Source organism: Colossoma macropomum, unplaced genomic scaffold (assembly GCF_904425465.1).
Source record: "Colossoma macropomum unplaced genomic scaffold, Colossoma_macropomum, whole genome shotgun sequence".
Taxonomy (NCBI): domain Eukaryota; kingdom Metazoa; phylum Chordata; class Actinopteri; order Characiformes; family Serrasalmidae; genus Colossoma; species Colossoma macropomum.
This window is the reverse complement of record NW_023494798.1, coordinates 3,123,573-3,132,988: the sequence shown is the minus strand read 5'-3', so window position 1 is coordinate 3,132,988 and position 9,416 is coordinate 3,123,573. Positions and strand designations below refer to the sequence as shown.

At 40.3% G+C, this 9,416-nt stretch overlaps 1 protein-coding gene across 1 annotated transcript; it reads right to left on the bottom strand.

Moving 5' to 3' along the window:
- Positions 1 to 470: 470 nt before the first annotated feature.
- Positions 471 to 1,980, bottom strand: LOC118818099 (ras-related protein Rap-2b). Its single transcript, XM_036585227.1, has one exon. The coding sequence runs from the start codon at positions 1,725 to 1,727 to the stop codon at positions 1,179 to 1,181; it is 549 nt and encodes a 182-aa protein (XP_036441120.1). The 5' UTR covers positions 1,728 to 1,980; the 3' UTR covers positions 471 to 1,178.
- Positions 1,981 to 9,416: the final 7,436 nt, after the last annotated feature.

Here is a 9,416-nt window from a genome sequence, read left to right as displayed (position 1 = left end):
ATTGCCAAGTGTAACAGTTAAGTACTCTTTTTTCCTGTGTGGATTGCCATAAAACTCCTCTTCCTCCGTTTCAGACCTTCTCAGATTGGCACTAAAAATCTGAACAGCTTGTTGTAGAAGGCACTCGACGCACGGCACGTCACCTCGACGTGCTTGCGTCACTACAGTAAGGTCCTGGCGCACGCTGAAGTAAGGAAAACAAAAACAAAAACAAAAAAGGAAGGTGGCACCGGTCAGTGTGAGAAGTGGTTTTGAACTTTGTCGTCATCCAAAAAAGTCTTTTGTCTCTTTTTTTAAAGTGTTTGTTTTCTCTCTCTTGGAAAAACAATAATTATGCTGACTCAATACTTCGGTGAGGAATCACGACGGCGATCCTTCAAAAAAAGAAAAAATAATACCAATCACGTGACGTCACACGGTTTAATATTTGGGGGTTCCTAAAGAAGTCCGCGCAAAAAAAAATAAATTAAAAAAAAAATTACAAAATAAAAGCACGAGAGCAAAACGGACAGGGAGCAGCCTGAGAGAGAGTAAAAAGGAGAGAGAGAGAGGAAAGAGAAGAGAGAGAGAGAGAGAGAGAGAGAGAGAGAGAGAGAGAGACAGAGAGACAGAGAGAGAGAGACTCCAACAGCCCCAGCTGTCTCCTCCTCCTCCTCCTCCCTTAAAGGAATTCTCACTGCAGCCAAGGCAAAAAAGAGGGGGGGGGGTTGAGGGGGGTTAGACACGTAGCTCAACAGTTCACAACCCCTCCAAAAAAAAAGCGCACGCCCCTCCAGATCAGCAGAGCAACAGGAAAAAATGTGAATTACAAAAGTAAACGTCCCCCATGTCTGAGCTGAAGAAGAGCAAAACAAGGGGAAAAAAGACTCCAGTGAGCGCGCGCGGCTGTCGAGTTGGTCTGAACGAAAAAAAAAATAAAATAAAAATAAAAAAAAATCCCACAACATTCAAGTATTCTGCCATTGTAAACACTGATTTCACCTGTGTCTTGTTGTTTTGTCTCGTGCAACAACACAAGATAGGCCCTCCGGAGGGAGAGAGAGCGCGAGAGACAGAGAGAGAAAGAGAGAGAGAGAGAGAAACTCTGGCCATGCCACACGCGCTCCTTGTTTTTGTCCCCGTAGTCTCTCGGTGCGCGTGCCCGCTCCGCCGCCGCCGCCGCCGCTCCCGTTACTCTCTCACAGGATCGCGCACGCGCAGCACTGCTCGTCCCCGCCGGGCGCCGCCGCGTAGTTCATCTGCCGGACGATCTCGGCGAAGAGCTCGTCCACGGAGCTCTTGTTCTTGGCCGAGGTCTCCATGAACGGGCAGTTCCACTCGTCGGCCAGCGCCTTGCCCTCGCCGGCCGCCACCTCGCGCTCGCCGTCCAGGTCCACCTTGTTTCCCACCAGCACCATGGGCACGCGCTCGTAGCGCTTGACGCGCACGATCTGGTCGCGCATGGGCTTGATGTCCTGGAAGCTCTGCTGGTTGACCAGGCTGTAGACCAGGATGAAGCCCTGGCCGTTCTTGATGTACAGGTCGCGCATGGAGGCGAACTGCTCCGTGCCCGCCGTGTCCAGGATCTCCAGCACGGAGGGCGACGAGTCCACCTCGATCTCCTTGCGGTAGAAGTCCTCGATGGTGGGGTCGTACTTCTCGATGAACGAGCCGGTCACGAACTGCACCGTCAGCGCGGACTTGCCCACGCCGCCCGAGCCCAGCACGACCACTTTGTACTCTCTCATGGCTCCGCGCGCTCCCTCGCTCGCTCACTCACTCGCGCACTCACACACTCACTCACCCACTCACACACACACGCGGCGCACCCGCGCGCTCTTTTCCCTCTCCTCGGTGAGCGCGAGCCTGCCCCGGGCCGTGCCCCTGCATCAGAAAGCCCGTCGCGGACGGACCGTGTGCGGTGGCTCCGTGTTCAATGCACGCACACACTCTTCTCTGTCGCTCTCTCTCGCGCACACATACACACACACTCCCTTCCTGCCCCACAGTCCTCAGCGCGCGACGTCTTCACGTCACAGCGCGAGCAGGGAGTTTCTTAAAGGCGCCGCGCGCCGACCAGTACCGAGTCTCTTTATAGGCAACAGGCACCACGCCTGCCCCACTGGCCGGTCCCGGTCCACTGTGGCGTAACGTGGCCTGAGTCACCGCCACTGGGGATAAACATAATTTAATAAGAATAATCAGAATTATGACTTAATATCTCATAATAATGACTTACTATCTCTAAATAATGAGAATGTTCTCATAATTATTAGAAAGTATGTCATAGTCATTATTATGAGATGCTAAGTCATGATTGAGATATTAAGTCATAATTACAGAAATGATTCTCATTATTATGGGAAAGTAAGTCATGATTATGAGATAGTTGGTCATAATTATGAGATGCTATGTCATAATTATGAGAAAGCAAGTCTATCTCTAAATATTGAGTATGTTCTCATAATTATGAGTATAAAGTGTGTCAGTCATTATCATGAGACGCTAAATCATAATTGAGATATTAAGTCATAATTATAAAATTGAATCCCATTATTATGAGAAAGTAAGTTATATTTATGAGATGCTAAATCATAATCATGAAAAAGTCATAAATATGAGATTGTCAGCCATAATTGAGATGCCATATCATAATTTTGAGAATATAAGTCATAATTATGAGATATTAAGTCATAGTTATGAAATAGTAAGTTGTACTTATGAGATGCTATGTCGTAATTATGAGAAAATTTGTCTATTAAGAGACGCTAAGTCATAATTATGAGATTGAATCTCATTATTATGATATAATATGTCATAATTATGAGATGTTAAGTTCTCATTATGAGATGCTGTCATAATTCTGAGATACTAAGTCATAACTCTGACATACTAAGTCACAATTACAAAATAGTAAGTTGTACTTATGAGATGCTATGTCATAATTATGAGAAAACTAGTGAATATTAAGAGATGCTAAGTAATTATGATATCATAAAGATTGAATCTCATTATTATGATATAATAAGATGTTAAGTCCTTATTATGAGATGCTGCCTTTTCAAGGCATTTACCTGTAAAATGTAGGTGGAACTTAAAATGAAATAGTCGTTTTTGTATAAATATTCTTTGTACTCGTCTAAAGTCTAAGTCTAAATCCTAAATTAGTCTAAATTATGACACATTTCACATAAAATATACGATACATTTTCACTGAAGGTAGTTTTCAGCGGGCCTGTATTTCCTTTCCTTGCCTATCTTAGGAAGTCATAGCTTAAGGCCTTGGGCTATACTACATTATAATATGGGAACTTCACTGAACTGGGGTTTGGCCAGGCCTTCATCTTGATCGCTAACCAACATGACAGATTAAAACCTCTGTTAACATGATACCACTGAGGAATCTGGGTTAGAAGAAGCCTTTGGTGAGCCTAGATTAACCTCGAACGAACAGGACTGGGCTTTTCAAACGTAGCTTAAGTCCTTAATCTAAATCATAGTCTCCACTGAAAATTCTTCTCAGTTAAGATCTAGAATAATCCAGCCCACAATGTCAACTTATTTGCGCAAGCAAACAGACGTCACATTGTTGTCATGCGTAGACTAGTCTAGACTCATGCACCCTTGTCGAGGCTGGATATTCCCCTCAATCAGCGGTTTACCTAATAACTGACTCGGAAACCAGTCTGCCTGTAACAGGCCACATTAAGTGTGACTAAAAATAGCTGCTAACCTGTGGCACAGAATTGAGTCACTAGCATTTCCTGTGCATCATCATACAGACAGGAGATAAATGGCTTTTCATATGTCGGAAGACTGGTCAGAATATTATGACCGGTGATATAGCTGCCGATAGGCGCGGCCCTGGAAACCACCTTTGGCCTTCTCTCGGGGTCGGTGGCGGTTTTGCATTAGAACAGAAACTTCCGGTTTACATACAGTGATCATCTCAAGCAGAAAGAGTGATCAGCAGAAATATGTGTGGTATGATTTCCAGGATTTTGCAATACTCAAGCAGACACACCCAGCAAAAGGCCTAGTTTTCTCTTCCAGCTCGAATGCCTCAGTGCCATGTGTTGGATATTTTGCAGTGGACATCATTCGTCTGTTATTCATTTCTTCCAGATTTCTCTTTCTCAGGCAGAGAAGATGTGGACCAGCGGTTTAGACAGTTACACACTTTTTCAGCACCTTATCGACTAGGAGTGGGCGATATGGACAAAAATATAACATCACAATACTTCAAGACATGATATGCATCAAAATCTTGTTTTTTTTTGGGGTTTTTTTTTAGTTTGTTGAGTTTTTCTAAGTTTGATAAGTTGAAACAGCTAAAAGGAACCTGATTTTTTGTGATCAATTTTTTATTGAGGTTTGGGGGTGGGCAAAGAAGTAAATAAAAAAACACACATTGTGAAAAATATGACCAAAAAATGTAAATATCATCATGGTTATTCAACATTTCACATGCTGTGCTGCTGTAAATCCATTTAAACAGGCCTAATTATGCTCTCTTTGTAATGAAACATGCTGTCCTTCGAAGCAAAAATTCAAATGTCCACAATTTTCACTTACTCCCAGTGTTGTTGGTCAGCTGAAACCCATTTGGTGTCCAGATTTTGCTTCTTTAGTTTAGCAGCTACAAGGCTAAAATTGCTAACACTAGAAGTCAATAGTCACCCAAATCTTACGTCCCCAAAACATCTCTCAAACCACGTTCAGGTCTTCATTAAGGTTGTGCAGGCTTGTCAAAGTGGTTTAGGACACAGTATGACTTACTAGGAACTATAAATCTGAACAAAGCTTCATCGTATAGCTGAATGCTGCAGGCAGCAACTTTAGATATGTGCTCAATTCGGACTTTCCCTGGGGAATTCTGGGTTACTTTCGTGTGCACGCCTGTGTTCTCGATTTCTGTTGTTTTTATTCTACAGTGCCCATGTGTATGCCCTAAGCCAGGGGTGTCAAACTCAACTACTAAAGGGGCCATATTAAAAAAATCTCAACAAATCTGTGGGCCAGAAAAAATGTTTTTATTTCATTTTTAATTAATGTTGCACTATAACATGAAGTGGCCATCCTTTATTCAAAATATGCAAAAACTTCAGCAGTAAAATGCAGGCACTTGTAGTAAACCTTGAAATATGACATGAATACTTGAAATATTTAAAATGTAAATGTTCCCAGGAGCTCTGTGTTTTAAACCTACCTATTTGCTTGAACTAGACACCTGGCATCCTTTCTTTGCTGTTCATTAATACTTGGGCTCAGTTTCTGATCTGCAGAGCTGACGCTAAGTGTTTATATTGGTTGAACTGCAGCTGAAATGCAGCGTATTTGGTGACATGACTGGTGTAGAACTGTGTAGAGTCGTCTAGAATTGAAGTGTAACCGCTGTCCCATAGACTGTTGTTGGGGTAGGAAAGTCAGAGCACACATTACGTTGCAGTGCATGCTGGGCACTGTAGTGCAGCACATTGTGAAATGGGCTATTTTACTAGAACATTGAAACACTTCTGTGGGCCGGATAGGACTGTGCTGCAGGCCTGATGTGGCCCGCGGGCCCTGTGTTTGACATATGGGCCCCAAGCCATAAAGTATTCTAAACCACATTTACAAGTCTGCATGACCTTAATAAAGGGTCCAATTTTAGCAGGTTTTGGAGATGTACTTTCAGAAAATATTTAGGTGACTATTGACTTCCAAGTGTTTTTTTTTAGCAATGTTAGCCTCGTAGCTCTAGCGCTAAATACAACTGCTTACTCCAACAGTAACGTAACATACCTTATATATTGTATTTATAGGATTGTGTGTATATATACATGTATATATCATTCACAGATGTGTTTATAATTGTGTATATATATATACACATATATATCATAGATACGTGATATTTATGCCTGTTATTGCTACTATTTGCACTTCTAGTAGATGCTAACTGCATTTCGTTGCCTTGCGCTTGTACTGAGCAATGACAATAAAGTTGAATCTATCTATCTATCTATCTATCTAAACTAAAGAAGCAAAATTTGGACACCGAATGTCTTGCCTGATTAAATACATCTGGCGTAAGTGGAACAGTGTGTGCATTTGATTTTTTACAGAACCATTCCTTTAACTACTGTGATTTCCACAATATGCTCAGAAACAGATATTATGAGTTAATTTGTCACAGTAATAATTCACTGCTGTTGGAACAAAACCTCATATCTCCAAAATGAGAACTTTACAGGAAAAGGAAAAAACGTAGTCCACTTTTAATGTAAGTCAATGGAACCAGACTTTTTTCCAAGTAATTTTGGACCGCTTCTTTTGATCCATTCATCATGAAATTTACACACGATGTAAAGAATACCAAGCATTTTAACATGATGTCAAAAACTAAAAATACAAAACAAAAATGGACATATGAGGTTTTATTTCAGACAGCAGTGAATTCCACTTATTCCATTTAAACCCTTTAAAGTACAGGCTTGTTATTCTACTATTTAGCAGCTACTATGAAACGAATGTGTTAGTTTCTAGATATGAGAGTGCAGGCTCACATACAGGCCTTTGCAGTTTAAAGGGATATATAAATGGCCCTTAGAGGACGTGTAAAGGCCTCTTTGGCAGTGAATTCTATTCTTAATTCTTCTATTCTGTGCTGAAGGGACTCCACAATAAAGAATCAATCTCAACACTTGATTGCGCATATTAATTATCATGTTCATGTGCTCTGGGGTGTGATACAGCGATGACAGCCGTTCAATCAATCCCACAAACACCTCCAGCCATCAAACAATGATGTGATATTATTACATGTTCAGAAATGGCAACAAACAGTCTCCCACAGGCCAGTTTATCCTTCAGAAAATTATGTATTGCTAAGAGAAAGTATCTTAAATATTATGTGCATATCTAATATTTCTCATTATGAAACTATTATAAGATTATTCAGTCGTTTTTTTTTCTTATATAAGTGAAATGATCTTATGGTACTATCTGATTGTTTAAAATAAGTTAAAGTATAGGTGGAATAATCTTATAACGTACTTACAACAATCTCAATATTTGACATATTTTATATTGACTACATTTTGGGAAATTCCACAGAATTTTCCATTTTTTGCATAATTAAATGGTAAAGATGTAGGCAAAGTCATTCAGAGTGGTTTGGTGTGAAACGCTTCGTTCTCGAGAAACTTACCGAGTCAGAATTGTTTACAGTGGTGGTGTTAGGAACCAGACGTCTGAGGAGTTTAATGCCTCTGAAAGCTCCCTCACAGAAAGCTATCACATTAAATCATTGCGAATGTACTGTCCAACATTGTTTTATAGTAGTTTTGCAATAAGATTTTGGCCAAAACAAATGATTACAATCCATTTATGCTGGAGAGGTACATGTAATGCAAAACAGTCCACAAAGAAACCTTATTTTTCCAGATTTACTGTTTTTACTATCATCAACATCTCAGAAGACTCGTATAGGTTCACTGGTGGTCTTGGATAGTAAATAAAGTGGCTGTATTTGCATTGTAGACTTCATAACCCCTGGTTCCTATCACCACCACTGTGAAGAAGTCGGTAAGTTTCATATCGCTGATTGAATGATGCAGACGCTTGGAATCAGTGGAATGCCCCTTTACGGTAGTTTCGCTAGCCAAGGTGTAATTTTTCATTTTATCCACAATTTCACCAACGATTCTTTCATCATACAGAGGAGTACAGGGCATTCCAGCCCCGAGAAAACTCAATTAAAAGGTGAATGAGAGCGTCCGCCTTTGCTGACAGGTAGAAATCCAACTAATCAGCTCCAGGCCTCGGTGAAGCCCCCATCGATCTGCACTCATCCACACCAGTGAAGTGTCTTTTCTTGTCATTGATCGTTTCTCCTCTACACGCCCACATACACACAGCAGGTCCAGGGCAGATACACTGCAGTTGTGGATTGGCCACTCAGCGAGCATAAAAGGCCGCCACATTTAGAAAGCCTTTGAATTGTGTGTGGGTTTCACACCTCCAACACATTCTGATGTGTATTTCAACCAGTGTGAAGGTTCAGCAAATCAACTAAGGCTTGAACTGAGTCTGCAAAGTGTTTCTGTTATTTAAACCTCAGTGAATTGTTGTTTTGGCTAAATGGAGCCTAATTGGATCAGGAAAAGCAATTCAATGAATTCAAAGAATTAGCAAAATTATGCCTGACCCTCCTTTCAGCCAGGCACGGTGCCAGGGAGGTGCTAGCATGTTGTCTATGGTTCTGTATAGCACCAAAAAGGGTTCTTCTATTGTTATAAGCTTGAAATCTTAGCAATGGCAGAGCCATTTTTAAAAGGTTCAGTATAGAAACATATAGAACACATCACTCCATCAACCTGAAGAATCTTTACACCATGCGACAAACCATTTAAGCCTGAAATGGTTCTATATAGAACTCATGGTTCTATATAGAACTATTGCTTTTACTAAAGAACCCTTGAACATTGTAAAAAAATGGTATCTTGTCAAGTAAATTTATCTTAAATCTACAAATCTACTAATTTCTAATTTCTAATTATGATTCTTTAAACTTATTTCCAAACATTTTAACTTGTTTTAAGTCATTTTATCAAGTAAAATTCTCTCACTATATTGGCAGATAACAGATAACTTGTCTGTCAGTATAGTGAGATAATGTGACTTACTAAAACCACTTAGAACAGGTAAAAAAATGTCTAGAAACAAGTAAAATAATCTTAAAATAAGCTTACAACAATCGCAAACAAAGAAATATTAGATATTTCGACTAGAATTAAGATCATTTTACTTGACAATATACTATTGTTTGCAGTGAAAAACCCATCTTTTTAGAAGTGTAGGGTGATGACTACACTGTTGTTAGCCATAAGCTATAGCCTGACGCTATGATATAGCGTATTTGGAAAATCTGGCACCCCCTGCTTTTAGCCAATCACAATGCCCTTATCTGTCAAACGAAGAAAAAGCTCAGACAGAAACTCCTCAAAAACCTGCAGTGAGAATGTCGGTGGCAGTAAATTAGACTTATTAGGCACCAATGTTGTTTCCGAGGAACGTATATTTGTGATCATCTGGAGGGTGGAACTGTTTTTATATCTGAAAATAGCTGAAAAGACCAAAATGTACAGTTTAATGTTATACTATTAACAGGCTTATGCCAGCAGCAATTTAAACTAAGTTTGATCTGAGCTACTGTATTTGCTTCAAAAACATTGCAGTATGATGTTTAGCATTAAATAACTACAGTAAAAGGTTAAGATTAGCTAACTAGTTAGCTTCCCTTAGCTTAGCAGCTTACAGCTTGATGAGTTAAACAACACTGCTCAAATTTGGGATTCTAACAGGTGTAAAGGTAAATATTAATGCACTCGTCTATGAGCCTTTCTTTGAATTGCTTTCTTAAAGTTTGCTAAAAGACTACATGTACTAGATGC

What these genes read in the sequence shown, in the direction of transcription:
- LOC118818099 (XM_036585227.1), bottom strand. Translation starts at nt 1,727, where the DNA reads ATGAGAGAGTACAAAGTGGTCGTGCTGGGCTCGGGCGGCGTGGGCAAG.